This window comes from Scylla paramamosain, chromosome 3 (assembly GCF_035594125.1).
Source record: "Scylla paramamosain isolate STU-SP2022 chromosome 3, ASM3559412v1, whole genome shotgun sequence".
Lineage (NCBI taxonomy): Eukaryota > Metazoa > Arthropoda > Malacostraca > Decapoda > Portunidae > Scylla > Scylla paramamosain.
In genome coordinates, this window is record NC_087153.1 from 14,230,001 (window position 1) to 14,249,706 (window position 19,706).

General features: G+C 42.7%; 2 protein-coding genes and 1 long non-coding RNA gene across 5 annotated transcripts; 1 reads left to right on the forward strand and 2 right to left on the reverse strand.

The window, feature by feature from the left end:
- Positions 1 to 535: 535 nt before the first annotated feature.
- Positions 536 to 9,675, reverse strand: LOC135090956 (CLIP domain-containing serine protease B4-like). 3 transcript variants are annotated; one of them, XM_063988204.1, is made up of 8 exons: positions 9,517 to 9,675; positions 6,463 to 6,615; positions 5,161 to 5,306; positions 4,306 to 4,412; positions 2,977 to 3,084; positions 1,856 to 2,010; positions 1,307 to 1,479; positions 536 to 1,100 (listed from the first exon to the last, which is right to left on the reverse strand). In XM_063988204.1, exons 2-8 carry the CDS (start codon positions 6,593 to 6,595, stop codon positions 915 to 917), a joined length of 1,008 nt encoding a protein of 335 aa, XP_063844274.1. In that variant the 5' UTR covers positions 6,596 to 6,615; positions 9,517 to 9,675; the 3' UTR covers positions 536 to 914. The 3 variants fall into 3 exon arrangements, with proteins under 3 accessions (XP_063844274.1, XP_063844284.1, XP_063844265.1); XM_063988214.1 differs by having other exon boundaries at positions 9,512 to 9,661; XM_063988195.1 differs by lacking the exon at positions 9,517 to 9,675 and adding an exon at positions 7,918 to 8,029.
- LOC135090980 (uncharacterized) lies at positions 7,907 to 18,551 on the forward strand. The gene is made up of 2 exons (XR_010262225.1): positions 7,907 to 8,031; positions 16,409 to 18,551. It is a non-coding gene; the product is annotated as an uncharacterized LOC135090980 (long non-coding RNA).
- On the reverse strand, positions 10,798 to 18,726 carry LOC135090973 (chymotrypsinogen B-like). Its single transcript, XM_063988224.1, has 8 exons — positions 18,706 to 18,726; positions 16,429 to 16,543; positions 15,355 to 15,494; positions 14,021 to 14,127; positions 13,350 to 13,460; positions 12,555 to 12,706; positions 12,175 to 12,347; positions 10,798 to 11,339 (listed from the first exon to the last, which is right to left on the reverse strand). Exons 2-8 carry the CDS (start codon positions 16,529 to 16,531, stop codon positions 11,154 to 11,156), a joined length of 972 nt encoding a protein of 323 aa, XP_063844294.1. The 5' UTR covers positions 16,532 to 16,543; positions 18,706 to 18,726; the 3' UTR covers positions 10,798 to 11,153.
- Positions 18,727 to 19,706: the final 980 nt, after the last annotated feature.

Consider the following 19,706-nt stretch of genomic DNA (forward strand, 5'->3'; position numbering starts at 1 on the left):
AGTTCCTTAAATCTTTCTGAAGTTCTTTTGGGTGTCATTAGCTGTCTTTCTCTTATTTATTTATTTTTTTTAAGGTTTTAGCAGCTTCCATTTTTCCTTCCTGTTCATTATCTTCTTATTTTGCTATTTTGTTTTGTGAAGCCTTTGGTGGCTTTGAGAGTATCCCAGGATCTTCCTCGTATATCTTACATCTTAAAAAAAAAAAAAAAAACTTGGATATCGTCTGGTCTTCATCCATGCTTCTAATCAATAGGAGAGGATTTACTTCGGTCACTTTGTGTAGGAAATTTTTGAGTCTAACGCTGAAAAGCTTGAGTCTTTTGCTTATGGTCAACCAGTGGCGTGATCCATATTGCTTTCGTTTTAATAGCTTGTTGTTCTTGCATTTGCCTAACGTTCCTTATCCCTGTGCTATAACTGATCAGTTGTTTGTATTAATTCGCTTGAAGTCGAAAAAAATAAGTGAAATTTCTTGATCTTTTCACTTGTTTCTGTTCGACTTTGGACTGGAGGTGGAGTAAATAACAGACAGTAATTGTATTACGTAACAATTGTCTCTTATTTCAATAGAGTAACAAAACAGGAATAACAAAAATCATCAAGCCTGTTCCTCACGACATAATGTGATGAGTAGGGTACATCCACTGCAGTAGCACCTACCATGCACTTTCTTTGATTCCACGATAGCAGAGCACAAAGGTAACTTAAACTGATTGTATTTAAAGACCAAAGGTGGAGGTGAGTCAAACTGTTGCACCTCGGAACGTCAGGCACAACACAGTGGAGGCGAGGAATGGCTCATGAAACAGGGAGTCACTTCGTACTGAGAAGGATACTGGGAAAGGGGGATGTATATAGTTCAGAAGAACACACCTAATCTCCACACAAAAACACACACACACACACACACACACTTAGGACACATCTACTGGTGGCCCGAGCACATAATCGCTGATAAAGTGAACGTGCCTAGCCAGACTGATGTACAGGCCGGGCAGCACTGACTTGAAGTTTGCGCGGCAGCTGGCTCCTCCCGATACGACGCCCTCCAAGTAGCGCTTTCCGTCCTTTACCATGAACATCGGTCCCCCGGAGTCCCCCTGATGGTGCGATCGCAAACGGCGGTTAAAAAAAAAAAATATATATATATATATAGTTTTAGTGAATAATAAAGAATTTGTTAACCATTTTTAGTTAGACAAAAATTAAATTGATATACGATATTTGCCTCTTGAAAAGTAAGATAAAGGATCCTTTCTTTCATCCCTTGGACATCACCCGGCAGCCTGGACAAAGACTTACTTACCTGGCAGGCGTCCGATGTGTCGTCTGTGGCACAGATGATGTCAGTTCCTTGCAGCAGGTTTGGGTACCTGACCCTGAGGAACGCCTCCTGGTCATGCTCCTGGTAGATTTTCTCACACTCGGCAGTATCCATCACCGTGAAGTTTGCCTCGAGTAAGTGGTCAGGCTTGGTCGCTGTGGAGGAAGGAAGGAAAGCGTTATTGGCAACATGGATTACGGCATTTGGGAACAGTCCTACACTTCATAACTTACTGTACTTTTGGCATGAACGTTCAACACTTCAATGCTTGGAACACACACACTTTGCCACACGGAGTACTAAAGTTACTTTCCCCAAGCATGGTTCGGCAACGGAACGCTTTCGGAGCGGTGGGTGGGTGCGCTAGTTGCAAGGCATCCCGTGTTACTCCTGGCCTAGATTGGAACACAGATCCGACTGAACCAACAAATCGGGGACTAACAAAAATCAGTTCCCGCTCAAGTACACACCCACCCACCCACCAACACACACACACACACACACACACACACACACACACACACGTCTTACTGGCATTAAAGAGTCCGAAGCCAGCGATGGTAACGAGAGTTCCAGGGGCGGGAGGCTGGTCAGAGATGCAGTACGGGAAGACGATATCATTAAACTGTATCTTCTCCTTGGTCATGAGCAGCGCCAAATCATTGTGACGCATACTCTTCTCTGGACTGAGGCGAGAACAGAAGAGAGGTGATTATCATTGTTATTGTCGTCATTATGATTGTCTTTATTGATAAGAGGTTTCCCTTACGAAAGGAAACTGAAAATTTTAAATTTGCATTCCATAGGGATTGGTTAAGAGGGGACCTGATAGAGGCCTTTAAGTGGTATAGGGGATATAACAAGGATGACAGAAGCAAAATTCGCAAGATCAGTAATCAAGATAGAACAAGAAATAATGGGTTCAAGCTTGAAAAAGTTAGATTTAAGAAAGAGATAGGAAGGAATTGGTTTTCAAATAGGATGGTAAATGAATGGAAAGGACTCAGTAATCATGATGTTAGTGCTGAGCAATTAGGGAACTTTAAAAGAAGATTAGACACATTTATGGATGGGATGATAGGTGGACATAGGTAGGTATGTTTCACACAGGGAGTGCCACGTGTAGGCCTGATGGCTTCTTGCTGCTTCCCTTATGTTCTTATGTTTTCTAATGTTTCTGCCCACTCTCTCGTCTTCCTACTGATGAGGGGAAGTGTCAGCGGTGGTCACATCTCAATAATCTAAAATGTGATGTAAATAATAATAATAATAATAATAATAATAATAATAATAATAATAATAATAATAATAATAATAGTATAATAATAATGGTAATAATACTAATAATAATAATACTAATAATAATAATAATAATAATAATATTATTATTATTATTATTATTATTATTATTATTATTATTATTATTATTATTATTATTATCATTATTATTATTATCATTATCATTATTATTAAACTACTACTACTATTACTACTACTACTACTACTACTACTACTACTACTACTACTACTACTACTTCTACTAATACTACTACTACTACTATTGCTACTGCTGTTACTACTCAATGTGCATGGGAAATTATGAATACGTGTGTGTGTGTGTGTGTGTGTGTGCGTGTGTGTGTTGAGCTCACTCGTAGCCTGGATGAGTGATGATAAGAGTAATCTCGTGGTCCACGGGCTTGGAGTTACTCTCACGGTCTGTCCTCAGGTTGATGTCTCCCAGCCGCACTGAGTTCACCCTGTTGACAAGGAAGGGAATCAGTGCTGAAAGAATTAACATGGATTGAGATTCCTTGTTCCCTCTATCCTGTTAACCACTGGAGCATTATTCTGTGTTACACCGTCGACTTGAACTCCATCCATCTCAAGAGGGGCATCATGACACCTCGGGAATGACTTAAGTTTCCTTACCCATTCTGTAACTCATCTCACAGTTTCTTATCTTCTTATGTTTTCGCTACCCAGGTTGGTTTAAGCTGCACCTCGCCAGACTTACCTTGGTCTTTCTTTTGACTTTGTGCACCTTTCCTTCGGTAAGTGTATGTACGTGTTTGCTGTAGAGGCATGGTGCTTCAGTTTGAGGCACGTATTTTAATCTTTTCCAAAATAACACTTTTTTTTTAATCTGTCCTTCATCTCTTTTCTCGCAAGGAATAATTTTGTGCTCACTGTAGCAGTGCTGATCTACAATAATCATCAGACAATTGAGCAATAGGAATGTTGATGCAGTAGTTCATGGGGTATTGTTACTCTTATAGCAGCTGTGTTATAATCTGGGATCGGTTTCCTCAGCCTTGGTCCTGTTTTGTAACACTTCATAATTGTGTTGCATGGAGCCTGACTTGTGACGGGTGAGCCGACGTTCGCGTGTTTTTGTCAGCCATGCACTTTCCACCCTCTCTGTCGTGCTCCTGTTCACTTCTTCCATTCCCAACTTTTCCTGTCTTTGCTTATGAAGGGCCACCGCCGCTCGGGCTTGGTGTCAAGGCAAGGCATTGGCATTGACCACCACTGCACTGTGTATTCCATCTTCAGACAGGACGGTGTGAACCAGACGTGGAGAAAATGATTTATTCATTACTAGGTCTAATTAGTGTGGGTCGGTGTTCCCTACGCCGCGCCGATCACTAAAAGGTTGCCATCCGGACAGAGGCGCAGACCCGATATTTGTATCTTTGCAATAAAGATTCGTTATCACAGTATAGTATTGTACTTAAAAAAATAAATAACACCAATATAAATGTTAATTTCGAGCCGATCTGTCGATAATGCACGTTACACTGTTTCGTTGTATAAGAGGAGCTTGCATTTCTGGATATTTGCATGTGAAATTATCTAAAAACCCTCTTTGGAGAGATGAGACATCGCCGCGAGGCGCCGCTGAAGCCTGGATATTGGACTGTAGCACTGGTGGCTGGCACCGTTCGAGGTGGGGCAGGTTGCCGGTGAGGAATACTTACGGGTTGGGGGCTTCGTATATGCAGTGTGCAGCTGTGATGAGGAACCGATCACTGATGACAGAAGCACCGCAGAACGTGTCAGTTTCATCCACAGGTTTGAGAGGTGCCTGAAGGAAGAGGAGGAAGATAATGAGGAGATTCGCGACTGCTTAAATTAATACATATACAAATACAGAAAGTAAAATTGCTAATAAGACAGTTTATAAGAAAATTATTTCGATGATCTTGTTATGCATAAGTGACAAGTGATAGTGTAGTATGTGGCGCAGCGAATTCGGTTTGCATCTCAGAAAATTAAGGAAGAGAAATGAAAAAGTAAAACTAAAATCCTGATTCTTAACTCCTAAGACAAAGTCGTCATCTTGTCGTCAGTAAGGCGGCCTGAATGGGTTAATTAACATTAAATAAACGAAGATTCGGTTAAGGGGGACTGATGCTTCTTGGATTTTTGTCTCACCATCTTAAATCGATTTGTTCCCCTTAAAACCCTCGGAAAGAACCAAATAATACTTCCCCTTGTAATCTGCAGAAAAAGACTGGAAATGCCTCTCCCAAAAACGCATGGGGAAGTAAACACACAAACAATTAGATGCTGTCAAGAAATCTTACTTCCCGTAGCCAAGTGTTCAAACGTTTTTCTTACCAAGTCTGGTTTCATCATTGTCATAAGAAATCTAAGCTGAAGATCTTTTGCACATAATTGTTTACTTGTTAAAAAAAAAAAAAAAATCAACGAAATGCAGGTTATGATCTATGCACCTGCCGCAATACGGTCATAGCATGCTAGATGAGAGGCAGGTTAATTAAAGTTATTCACCGAGATGTTAATTAACATTCATGCAAGAGATAGCTCACCTCTCCTCCGCGTACGCCAGGCTCACCCCGGTGCATCAGCTGGGCCCAGTAGTGGTGGTAGATCTCTTCGTCAGGAAAGATGATCTGCCGCGCCACCCTCCTGCCTGCTGGCGGCTCCCCATTCGGTCCATAAGGCTCCCCGCAGGCTGCAAGGAGCGCCAATAGTTACCAGCGAGTAGCCGTCGCCACTTTAACTCTATACAGAAACCAACATACCCTCACTATCCTATGGCTAATGGGCAAGTTAAATTGTTAATAAAAATGTAATTGACACCTTTAAAAAAAGATGAGACAGTACTGTAATTAGAGATGATAGATGGACATAAGTAAGGACTTTCTACCCCCCCATCTCTCTCTCTCTCTCTCTCTCTCTCTCTCTCTCTCTCTCTCTCTCTCTCTCTCTCTCTCTCTCTCTCTCTCTCTCTCTCTCTCTCTCTCTCTCAGTGCAGTGTTTGTAATAACTTATTTGGTCTGATAATGGATTAATTTCGGGTCAGTGTGGTTCTGTTACATATTTCTACTTTCTTCAGCTGAACAATGAAGTAGATATTATGGTGCTGCTGTGGTGCTGAACATGTGCAAGGGAAAATAAGAGCACGAGGATTGCGGTCTAACAGTACTTCATCTGCAAACGAGACAAGAGTTCGCTGTATAAGCTGTACCATGCATACAAACAAAACTGCCGGTTTTTTGTACTTACCTCACACTGACGCTTGTAACGGAAGTTCCTACAAGGGAATGCTACAGTACAAAACCGGTCTCGTGTTATGGCCTCATACTTCTACTAACCGGGCCACATATGACTCCGTGTCAATGCTAATCATCTCCTCCTCCTCCTCCTCCTCCTCCTCCTCCTCCTACTACTACTACTACTACTACTACTACTACTACTACTACTACTCCCCTTTTATTATTCCTGGTTCCTCTCTTCTTCCTTCTGGTTTCATGTATTCATCCTGTTTGCACTGTTCGTACAAGCCACGCTCTTGTCCACCCAACTCCTCATTCACACCCTGCTGCTACTTCCCCTCTCTCTTTACTTTCCTATTGCAGTCCATACTCCGAAACACTTCTGCACCGCACCCCCACTACTTTCAAAAGGCTATTGTTGAAGTTACACTGGTTTTTAATTGTGCTTCTTATGGTTCTAATGGCAGATTAACAAGTTCTCTACATTATTAATGGGAGAAACACTCTTTAGAACTCGGCTAATCATCCCTGTGGCCATTAAAAATAGTAGTGGTGAGAAAGCAAAGCACTTCAGAATACGGGCCTGTGTGAGACGCAGAGGGAGAAACTCACGGAAGTCCGGATTGGCGATGCTCTTTGCGACAGTGGGGAAGTCCTGGGAGAAAGCCGGCTTGGTTCTCATCATCACCACCACCACCACCACCAGCAGGCACCGCGCTCTCCCCACCCAGGACACTCTCGCCATGGCTGCGCTGCTTCTCTGGGCTAATAAAACGGAAAATAGAATGGGTACAAGAAGATTTAGGTCTTAGCTACGTGCAGGCGTTATTCTGCCTCCTCATCTTTACTTTCTGCGTTCCCCCCTCCCTTTCTCATCTTTCTTTAATAACAAAATAATACTTAAATCCTCTTACTTATTTGAATGCAATTTTTAATCTATATACTGCATTTTTTATGACTTTTTTTTTACCATGTGACAATTATTGCATAAATTAAACCATTCACGTCACTAGCGCCTGTCTCAAGTACCGGTGTGAGGACCTTGAGCAGCGCCACGCCGCGGCCACGTGTCTCCTCCACTCTCGTGTCACCTCGTGCTCGTGAATTATTACTTATCCTGAACACATCCCTGCTGGCTGTTTGCTGCCGCTTTGCTTTTGTTGCTTAACGTTGGCATACGTTGTATATGTTGATATGGCTGTGGTCAAATGCATTGCATTGTAATACACATTATTGATTTTTTTTTTTTTTTTAGAAATTCAAGATTCATGCCTATTTAACAGAAAAAACAACATTTAGAGTATTTTCAAAATTTTACAAGAAATATTTGTAATAAGTAATTAGTATTACATTTATTTTGTAATGTGATGAGCATTTAGTTAAGTTCCAGAGGTGTATCATTAGCTACAATTTTTTGGTATTATCGCCCATCGTTGCCAGCGCTCATCAGTGTCGGTGCAGGTGTGCTTCAGTACGCATAGGATCGATTTGTTTGGTATGCATTCCTAGCACGACCACTCCTGCGCCTCTGTCGTTGTGGTGACGCGACAAGAAACTGAGAGGAAGATTAAAATAGATGGTCTCAATAATGCCGACCTGTAGCAGAAATTAATTATATAAATACGAGTATATCATTACGCCCCAGGTCTTCCTTTATTTGAGCGCAGGAGCAGAACTTGACGGTCAACAGGACGAATTTCCTCCTGTCTTTTAGTGGGGTCATGGCCTGGCTAACACCGTAACCTCCCCTTAATTAAATCGTACGTTCTCTGCTTTTGTGTGGCGGCGGCGCAGTGCGTGCTGTCTAGTCACGTACAACCAATGAAAGACCGCAGGACGCGTTGATTTGTCCAATCAGCGACTCCGTTCACCTGCTTGTGTTTACATGTTACCTTGCCCGCCACATCCACACATGTCTCCTGGATTGTTTACTTTTTTTAGTGGATTCACTGCGAAAATGCGTGATTCTGATGGTGCAAGTGATGTGTTGATGTTGATGAAAGGCGTCGTGTGCTTAAAAGACTGCGCTGACCCTGGAAATGGAAGTGTAACACCTGGCTGCCAGACCTGTGTCGGAAGGAATGAAACTGGGCAGGAAGACAACTGGGCCGCAGCAGGACGCACACACCCACACACCCACCATGCAGAGACGACTGCCTCATCACAGCGAGCAGGCAGGCGGTACTCAAGGTTTTTGGCGTTTCGGAGAGGCAACATTCTTAATAATCCTGACTCAGAATATGTGTTAATCTCAGTTTCCGGCTTTATTTCCTTTTTTTTTTTTTTTTGTATGTTTTTCTGACACTGATCTACATATGCCATAGTTTCTGTCTGTAATTTCTTTTCGTTATTGTGTGCTGTGACCAACACATTTACAACACCAGCCAGACAGGAAATTTTTATTGCGACACGACAATGATTTTCTGGGATTCACGCGCGGTTCAAGTTAAATACATACGACTTTTTTCTTTTTCTTTTTTCTTTTAATGTTTTGTAGGTGTTTTCTTCAAACTGTTTAATATATGTTAAAGCAAATGTTTTTATCTTTCCTAGAGAGAGATTAGAGAGAGAGAGAGAGAGAGAGAGAGAGAGAGAGAGAGAGAGAGAGAGAGAGAGACTGAAAAAAGAAAATGCAAACTATTTTAAAACTCAGAAGAAACTTTTAACGCGCATTCTTTTTTTCCTCTTTTGCTAAACACGCCGCTGGAGGACAATAGCTCTTAGTGTAGGAGGAAGGAGAGGTGGGAGAGCGGTGACGTAGGAGCCTTGGCGGGACTCGGAAGGTCTAGGCTAACTTCCCTTACCTAATGTCTCCTGAGGGAAGGCAGTACGAGAGCAGGAGCACCATGAAATCAGGGCTAAAACACATACTTCTGTCCTTGGGAACTGATATGTTCTTTTATGGTCCATGTAATAATTCTAATTGTTTCTTTGCACTGTACGCAACTCAACAACATTTTTAGATCGTCCTTAGATCCTTAGGTGTTCTTAATTCATATACCTACATTTAGAAGAAGAGCAGGAAAGGGGGAGAGGAGGGGAAAAGATGATGAAAAAGAGTGAAGGCTCTTTTTCACCAAAACAACAACGCATTAATTTATCACAGCATCGCCTCAATACAGACAGACATACGTGATACACACTCGGCTTCCTCCTCTCCACCAACCAGCTAACTGGAATATACATGCTATGCAACAATCCCCACGTCCAACGGTCTACGTATCATGTATTCAGAATCAGAGAAGAAAAAGAAAAAGAAAAAGAAGAAGAAGAAGAAGAAGAAGGAAGAGAAGGAAGGGGAAGAGTGTGAATCGGAGTGGTGGGACAGGGGTGAGGGTGTTTGCGTCTCGTTGACCTTGGTATCAATAAGCCAAACACACAACCTCTCAGTTCCCTAAAGGAATTCAGCTGTTTCCTATAACTCGGTCCACGTGGAACTGTCAGTGTTGTTGTTGTTATTGTTTTTTTTCTTTTTTTGTTGTCATTACTGTTGTTGTTGTTGTTGTTGTTGTTGTTCCCATCATCATCAGTGGAAGTGTGGATACATTAATTACGTAACATTAAAGAGAGAGAGAGAGAGAGAGAGAGAGAGAGAGAGAGAGAGAGAGAGAGAGAGAGAGAGAGAGAGAGAGAGAGAGAATATTCACGTTACTGTCTTTACCTTACCTGTGCAGGTGAGTGGCAATACTGCTCCTGCTCAACCGCCAACTTGGTATGGACTGATCAGCTCACCCTCCTGCTGCGGGGCAACTCGTCCCGCTACCACCACCACCACCACTGCCCTTACCCACCACCACCACCATTGCTTCACCGCTTCTTACCTACTATCACCACCACCACCACCACCACTAAGACCGCTGCCGCCACTGTTCCTTGTTCACCACCACCACCACCACTATTGTCACCTCTGCCCTATGCCTACCACCACCACCACCACCACCACCTAATTAGCTATATTTACTTGCCACCACCACCACCACCAGGAAGGAATTGGGTTATCAAATAGAGTGGTGGATGAATGGAACGGACTCAGTAATCAGGTTGTTAGTGCTGAGTCATTAGGGAGCCTTAAAAGAAGGTTAAACAAATTTATGGTTGGTGATGATAGCTGGAGATAAGTGTGCAATTTTCATACCGGGACCGTCACGTGTAGGCCTGATGGCTTCTTGCACCTTCCTTTATTTTCTTATGTTTTCTTATGTTATCATATTCACCACCACCGCCCTTATCTATCACCTACCACCATCACTGCCGTCACTACCACCACCTATAACAAGCACCATTCTAAGCACCACCACTGTCCGCCTCCCAAACGCCGCCTCTGCCAATATACTAATGTTGTCTTGCATGGCTTCATATTCTTAAGCGTGCTGGGGTTCATCATTTAAGAAGGGCACTGGCCAAGGGCAACAAAAAGAGAGAGAGAGAGAGAGAAAAAAAAAAAAGGGTCCAACGAAGTGCCAGTTCTAAAGATGTCAAAAGTATAATCGAATAATGAAGGTTAAGACTTTGGTGAAAGATACTGTGGTTTTCAAAAGGTTTTTCGTTCTCCTATTGCCGGATTAACGAGGAGTCTAGATCATCAATAGGAAGGATACTTGGGTTTTTCAAGAGGGTTTTCATTTTCCTGTTGCTGGTTTGACGGGGATTGTAGATCATCAGTAGGAAAAACACCCACGACAACCCGACTAATTATAGAACTGCCTCCCTGGCCTTTGGAAATAAACCTGATGAGAGAACAGGGCGTCGGAAAAAAAAAAACGGGCAACAGAACAGTGGACACCATAGAGTTAATAATAATAAAACCCTTCTTATCTCCACGCTGGACGCAGTTTTAGATTTTCACACAGAGATGCTGTCAGAGAGCCTTGCTGATCGTCATTACTTCTCCAACGCTGCCACTGACTCAAGGTACAGGCATCGAGTAAGGAAAGTAAAACACACGTGTGGATTGTTAATTATTTCATTATTATGCCTATCCGTTAAGTTGCTGGCAACAAATACATCTTTAAGTGATTCGTATTGCTTATTTTGTTGATACTACATTAAAATAGTAAGGTTAAAATTTTCGAGACCTGTATATCAACGTTTATTTTTTGTACAGTTGTAACTACAGTTATCTTATAAGCATGGCGGCACAAGCGTTGGCATGTTTTGTGCTCTCAGTCACTTCGCCAAAACCAGAACACGGTGATATACAAGATACCATATTCCTGTGATGGCTTTGGTGGGAGTTTCATAACCTTACGTCTTCTATCATTTGTTTTTAGCATGTTTCTTGTACCACACACACACACACACACCTAGGGCACAGCAGCAGCAGACCCGTACACATGCCTGTCGATGAAGTCTATCTGCTTGGCTATACTGGTGTACAGGCCGGGCAGCACCGACTTGAAGTTCGCGTGGCAGTTTGCTCCTCCCGACACGATCCCTTCAATGAACATTTTCCCATCCTTCTCCCTCAGTACTGGGCCACCGGAGTCTCCCTAAAGAGCGTTCGCAGGAGCAGGATGGAAATACAAAAAAAAAAAAAAATAACTTAAGCAATTTACACATGCACACACACACACACACACACACACTCTCTCTCTCTCTCTCTCTCTCTCTCTCTCTCTCTCTCTCTCTCTCTCTCTCTCTCTCTCTCTCTCTCTCTCTCTCTCTCTCTCTCTATCTATCTATCTATCTATCTATCTATCTATCTCTCTATCTATCTACCTAAATATCTATCTATCTAGGGAACAGGAAATGGTCGATAACCTCTGCTGAGAAAAAGTGAGATTTAAAATTATAGTCTCAGCACTAACCAAAATAAATAAATAAATAAACAAGTAATAGATAAAGAGGAAGAACAAAGGCATGAGAGGGAATTCCCATTCGCTCAAAACAAAGCACTCCTTTGAGCACCTCTCTGTGAGTGAAAAGGTCTCTGATTTATTTATTTATTTTTTTCAAGAGCTTTTTCGCTGCACTGGGACACGCGAGTTGCCCAGTTATGAAACAGAAAAGTTCTCTAATCCTTCTGCGAATCAAGAAGTTCTGAAATCTCCCTCCTGGAAAGCACAGACAAGGAGACGAGACGAGTGAACAGCGTACATATGCATGGTGTAACATGAGTTTCTGCCGATATTGCTGAAAGTGAAAGCATAAATCATTCTAAGTAGAAATTACTCGATGCACATAAAGCGTTTTCTGCTTAGAATCACTTGTACTTTCGCCTCTAACAATGTCTGCAGAAATTGGTGTGACACCCTGTCTGATCTTCCTCCTGCCCTTCACGTGACCCTGCCGTCCAAGCAGAGGCGTGTGTCTTATAGTTCATACCTGGCAGGCGTCGGATACGTCGTCTATGGCACAGATGATGTCAGTTCCCTTCAGCAGGTTTGGGTACTTGACTCTGACGAACGCCTCCTGGCCATGCTGCAGGTAGATGGCCTCACACTCGGTTGTGTCCATAACCGTGAAGTTTGCCTCCAGCAGATAGTCTGGCCGGTGGGCTGTGGAGGCACGGGAAGCATGAAGGTTTCACTGATAAGGTATAGTGATACTCTCTAGCTCTTCCAGTGCTTGAGACACTAACGATGTAATAATAATCTACTCAGTCTCTCTCTCTCTCTCTCTCTCTCTCTCTCTCTCTCTCTCTCTCTCTCTCTCTCTCTCTCTCTCTCTCTCTCTCTCTCTCTCTCTCTCTTACGCTCTCTTACTGGCATTGTAGTAACCGAAACCGGAAATGATGACGATGGTTCCCGGGGCTGGAATCTCATCGGATATGCACATGGGGAAGACAGCGTCGTTGAACTGTATTTTTGTCTTCGTTTTGAGCAGCGCCACATCGTGGTAGCGCGTTGGGCTGTCGCTAAGGTAGAAAAGATAGAAAAGCTACAAGCATAGTCCATCACCAACTCCTCCTCCTCCTCCTCCTCCTCCTCCATCTCTTCCTTGCCCTCCTCCTCCTCCTCCTTCTCTTTCCGCTCCTCATCACCAAAATCGTCCTCTTTATGATGCGTAATGAATAGCAAGGATCGTATTTAAGGAAGCAATAACCAGGCATAAAATTTGTGCTTCTTTGAGCTCCAGCAATGCTTAACAACTTCCTGTATGTCACCCACTGCCCTGGACTTACTTACCCATTAACGCTAGCAGGTCTCATTGGAGGGAGGGAGTGCTAAGAGTGAGGCTGGGTGTAAGGAGAGGTGTCGTTATAAATATAGGATCTCTTGACATCATCACAGACATATTCTTAGTGGCACACACAAATCAAAGATACAATCAACTGAAAAAAAAATTGCATTGGGACCTTCCCAGTGGTGCCAGCTGTCTCCACCAGCCAGCCAGCCGCGGCATTTTTCACCATTCTCTGAAACATCACACGTCACCATTCGCACCATTCTCCACAGAGAGAGAGAGAGAGAGAGAGAGAGAGAGAGAGAGAGAGAGAGAGAGAGAGAGAGAGAGAGAGAGAGAATTTACGCCCATCCGCATGTTTACATGTGACTTACTGGCTATATTCAGGGTGGACGAAGATATCTGTTATCTCATAGGTGCCGACCCTGGAGTTTTCTTCATCCTCTTGGGTCAGATCAATGTCGCCCAAGATCACCGTTGTTATCCTGGAAGTAAAAGAAGTAATTAGTACATGAGGCGCCTCAGGGAAACCCGTCGCTCAGCTCAGTCTGTCACTGTGAACTAGTCCACCAGCGAATCTCTCAGGCGCAGCTACGAGAACGTCTCATCGTGTGCATGATGGAAAAATCATGCTGGAAATTGTGCACGTTCACGGATCATGTGACTTACATGCATGTAAGAGGGAGCGTTGCGAAGAATATCAAGTAACCAGGAATGTAACGAAGCTGGAAAGCACACACACACACACACACACACACACAAAGAGGAATAACTAGACAGTATTAAATATTTTGATTAAAGCTATTGGTTCTATACACCGAGTAATAATTCATAAAAATTATAGATACGGAGCAAAGTTAGGCAAAGGGACAAAAGCTGTTACTTTCTCTCTCTCTCTCTCTCTCTCTCTCTCTCTCTCTCTCTCTCTCTCTCTCTCTCTCTCTCTCTCTCTCTTTGCGTTTGTTTTTTTCCTGGATCGCTCTACGAAAGATGAGCGACTCTCCAGTGTGGAAGACGTGGTGGAGTGTGGCTGCGTGCTGCTTACTTCTCAGTGCTGCCCTCCACGCAGTGACCGGCTGTGAGGATAAACTGGTCGCTGATGACGTTGGCACCGCAAAAACCTTTATCAGCTTCTGCATCATCCTCGGTATTCTGTAAAAAATAAATAAATAAATAAGTAAATAAATAATGATGATAAATAATAATAAATAAATAAATAAGAAAGAAAAAATAAGATTGCCGGAAAGTAAAGTTGAGATAAAGATGCAGAAATGGATAGAGACTGTATGAGGGAACCTTAGACATTAAGGATTTATGTCAGACTCAACGCTTTGGTACGTCTAAAGCAACAACAAAATTTTTCACTAAAATCACTAAAAGAAGATGACCACTGTTCAATAAGGAACGCTAAATCGGCAGTAGATTGTCCTCAGCGGAATCCATACTGTCGAGGGTTGCTCAAGACTCTTATTAAAGACAAACTCAAGAGCTTTAGGAAAACAGGAAACTGAAGCTGTTATTCGGTTGTCAGAAGAATTGGAGCTGTCTCTTTCTTAGGAACAGGATGAATGTAGGCAAACTTCCAGCATGAAGAAAAGATGATGTTGTTACACAGAGTCGAGAAAGTTGAACCAGGCAAGAAGAAAGGAGGGAAGCACAGTCACAGGGAGCAGTATGAAGGACTCCATTAGGGCCACAAGCCTCCTGAGAATCAAAGATAGACAAGACACAACAAACATCGTGACGAAGAATTTCAGTAGCAAGCATGATATAGTCAACGTGGGGAGAGGGACCTCTGAAGGAAGAACAAAACCTGAATCATCCGGTGTTCAGTCGTTAGCAAAGATCTGAGAGAATTTTGTGAGCATCCACGGAATGAGCACGACTGAGGACACACCTGCGCCGCCCACAGTAAGCACTGCTACTCCTGCAACATCTGTCCGGTCAGAGCCAGTCAAGATTTCAAGATTTTCAGGCAGGGTCATTGTTAAAGAGTGGCCAGTCACCGTATTCTTAGCAAAAGCAAAGCAACCTGTGGGAGTCAAGTACGAAAGAAGTATACTGCCAGATATTTTGACTCGACGCTCAGTGATCTTAAATCTTTTACTCCTAGACAAGATTTCCCCTTTAATGCCTATAATTTTTTAAACACTGTGCTAACCTCTCGCAAATACTTCTGTAACGTGAAAAGACAAAAATTACTTTGTTTTCTCGTTTTTTCTCCTGTATCTTCATGTAAACAATTTTCACAGTGCTATTAACGAAGGGCGATCTCAGAGGTAAAAGGATTAATATGTCCTTTTGAGAGCGCTCTGTCAGGCAAGTCAGGTAGCAGTCACATTGAGGGTGAAAGGTTCATTTAGGGCCTGCGTCGCTCACCTCCTTGGCGCGTGTGAAGGCTTTACCAAGCAGCAGCTGCAAGTAGTCCGCGTACTTCGGTTCGTCGGGGAAGAGGATCTGCCGCTTCCTCCTGCTACTCTCCGGCAGCTCCCCATTGGGTCCGTAAGGCTCGCCACACGCTGCAGGGAGAGACACCATTGTAACAGACACCACGGGACACCAACGTCTGATTTTTCGATAATTTCTGAATGGATCGAGGCCTGCCAGACTCACTTTCTCCTTACTGTACAAAGTCCTTTGTGGTAGTAATGTATTATTATTTCTTTGTAATTTTCCTGCGGCACTTTTCCCTCACCATGGCCAGTCAAGAGGCATGACAAGAGTACATCCGGTACAACACGCACCGAACTCCAGTCTTGTATTAAAAGTGCACGCGTTAGTTACAAATAAGAACATAAGAAAATAAGGAAAGCTGCAAGAAGCCGTCAGATTTACACGTAGCACTCCCTGCATGAAACGTATTATCTACCTGTTTGCACCTATCATCCTCATCCATAAATTTGTCTAATAAGCGTGCTAAAGATATTGGAAAGTTTTTTTGGTGAGAATTTTTATCACAGACAGCCCCTGAGGACTGGCCAAAGCAGCCTACACAAGCCTGACGCCACGGCAAGGTCGAAAGGCTGACAAAATCACGACCAACTACTTTGCATTCTTAATCCTTTGTCTACTAAGCTTAAATATTACTACTCCACCTACACTTGTATGCCACAGGTCTTATGATAATCTTCCCTATCCTCTCTGTGGATCATTATTTTGAAAAGCTTTTACGCCGCACCTCCATTACATTCAAAAGGCTATCATTGAAGTTACACGGGATTGTAAGTTTTTTTTTTTTTTTTATTACAGCTCTAGTGGCAGATTAACAAGATTCTTACGTTACTAACAGGAGAAGCACTCTTGAAAGCCCTGCTAATCATCTCTGTGGACTTTGAAAACAGTCGTGGTGAGAGAGGAAGCGTTTCAGAATACAGGCCTATTATCACTCTTGTTTCTAATCATGGATAATTTCCCTGTTCCTACCCCGACACAGGTGGCAAAGGAGCAACTCACGGAAGTCCGGGTTGGCGATGGTTTTCCTGTTCTGGGAGGAGGCTGGTGGAGGCAAGATCACCACGGCGGCCAACATCACGAGGAGGCTTGCCCTACTTGCCATGGCTGCGCTGGTCTAGTGGTATAGAAAAAGAGCGGGTGAGACATGTGTTTATCTTATTCCATATAGTTTTCAATGTAATATATTGATGACTGGCTAACTAACATCCTCTTGGAAGTTGGTGGCCACTCAAAACCCTCATTTGCTGTCAGCGGTACCATTCGGAATTACACCATGACATCAGTAGTGAAAGCAGGTCGTATCACTCAAAGGACTGAGACAAGTTGCTAAGTACATACGTTTGGTAAGGACACCGTGGCTTCTTTTGGCTGTGCAGTATTGCGGGGTGCAGATTTGCATGTTGATTTTCTTTGTGTGTGTGTGTGTGTGTGTGTGTGTGTGTGTGTGTGTGTGTGTCAGTGTGTTCCTCGTCTCTCTTCCCTTAGCCGGAGCTGTGGAGACCTTGAATGTGACGTTCAGTAGAAAATATTCACGCGCCAAGGCAAGGTCTCGAGCTGATCACCATTCACAGTGCCACCCTCGCTATCTTGACATTCTCGTGGCGTCAGCTTGGGGACGGTGAAAGTAAGGACAATTGTGGCGGTGCAAGAAGTAAGGGATAAAAAGAACGCGAAAATAGTGCGAAGAAAAGGGGAAGGAGTACACTGAGGACAACTAAATAGAACGCAGGTACGCTTGTGCTGTTGTGAACATTCAACACAACCACCACCACCTGCTATGGGATACTGCTACTACTGTTATTGCTGCAGTGTGTGACTCTATCAATCCTGCCTTCAGAGATGTATGCAAGTTATTCTTCATTAACTAAACAATATAGTCTTCATTCTTACACTCCATACGTTACTCATGAGTTTATTCCATTGATTGGTGTCAGAATTCTGAGTAAGACAATTTAAAATTTTACAGCTGCTGCTGGCATCAACATTACGTTTCTGTTCTAGTATTCCTGATCGGCGTGTTCACTTCAGAGAATTTTACGTCATCGATGCTACGCAATTCTTAAAACTTAAAATTTGCTGTGTGTGCCTCATGCTATCAAGGTCCTGTTTTCCACTCCTTTCCTAGAGAGTTCAGTCTTTGCTGTAATCGTCCTCATGACTTCTGTGGTACTTCGTTATCGTGCCATGAGCGATATGTTTGTTGTTCGTGTACATCCATCTTGACGAGATGCCTATTCGTGCTGGAGGAGGTTGTTCGGATAACACTTGGCATCACTTCACTTTATTCCCCTCACAGGTAGACGAGACTGCCAGAATTCTTAACGACTGTTGATACCTGCAACCAGAATCTGTCCCAACTCATCCAGTAAATAAGATCCATTGATGCAAAGTGTATCTTACGTATACAGTATTCAGTGTTTCTTTTGGCTTAAATACATAGTTATGCATTAAAAAAAATAAAAAAAAGCTTTTGCCGAGGCATCATAGTTTTAAAGACTTGAGTCAAACTCCCTACATTTCGATTGGGATGGATATAAACTACCTAGCTTTGTATTCCCCACTTAGCTGCAATCCTCCAATCTTGAATAATCCTTTTTTTTTTCCTGAGGGATTGGCACCACGGTAGATTTTTCCGTCTTACACAAAAAAAAGATTAAATAGAAGAATAAGAGGTTGTCCTTCCCGTAACCACCTCTACAAACTGCAAATGTCATAGTTGCAGAAGTACAGGATCACTTCACTTCTCATTTTGGAGCTCAGCGTTTGCGGTAAATTGTGCACAAACTCAGTAACAATAAGAATGTGTCACTAATAACTTCACATATTTACTACTAATTTTCTCCTCTCTTATATGTATGGTCATGCGAGTCCCAGCATCGTGGGATTCCCTACATATCATTCATATCTCATGCTGTCATTTAGCCCTTCTTCCACAGGTCGACAGAACAATTTGGGCTCTTCGTCTCTTGTGCTAGACAGTGTTTTCATATCTCATGTATTGCCTACTGCGTATTGTGGCGTAATAACTCTCTTCTATCCTTTAAACATTCTCTCTCTCTCTCTCTCTCTCTCTCTCTCTCTCTCTCTCTCTCTCTCTCTCTCTCTCTCTCTCTCTCTCTCTCTCTCTCCATGTCAAGGTCACCACTTCTTTTCATTCCAATTCTTATTGTAATTGGTTATTTTGAATTTTTAGGACACCACTGACAACGTCACCCACATTATAAGTACGAGTGTTCGTTTGTATACAGGCTGGGGTCCTGAATCCTGATCACTTACCAGCAGTCGAGAACACGCGGATAGTGAATCAAGCGGTCCTTTTCTCCCGGCAGCTTCAGGTAGACTGGTCGCCAACTCCACTAGTCCACCAACACCATTACCTCCTCAGCTACAAGCGCTGGTTTTCGCCTCCCTCCACCACCACCGTTGCCACTACCACCACTATTCCTGCCTCCTACCACCAACACTCCACTTCTTCTGCCACCATCATTATCACTGTCTGCCACCACCACCACCATCACTACTACTACTACTACTACTACTACTACTACTACTGCCAGTGCCAACAGCAGTGTTCCTTAAGGCATCATCATCATCATCATCATCATGTTCACTGCAATAGTGTTCTTTCTTAAATTTCAAAACAAAGTAGAAAATATTTGAATGGATAATGAGAATGCCAACAACAACAACAACAACAACAACAACAACAACAACAACAACAACAATAACAACAACAACAACAATAATAATAATAATAATAATAATAATAATAATAATAATAATAATAATAACAAATAATAGTGACAACCACAACAAGAGTTTCACGGCGTCCAAATGAAAGAAAACGGAGACTGCGAGAATAGACGAGCCTTCCTTTACTCATCTGTGCAACTCTTCCTACAATAGCTATCTCTTCATTTAATGCTCGTTCTGTTCTGTCTCTCTTTCTTTTTTTTTCTTCTTCTTCCTATCCAATAGGTTGTCGTATTACCTTCATTGTCTATCCATATATTATCCGTTTCTTTCTTTTATTTTTTCTTAATTTTTGTAATCAGAATGTAACCACAATGTTTTATTCTTACCTCCCAACGTTAAGTTAGGTACTTATTATTCTTTCTAGTGCCCTCTAATAAGCCTATAATCTTCTTTCCAGGACATGTCAGATTCTAGATTTGAGGTACCTTTTACTAAAACTTGTAGGGTGTACTAAACAGTATGCCTGTGTTTCTTTCAGTGTGTTCTTAATTCCCATGTAGCTAAAGCCAGTTTGTATTATT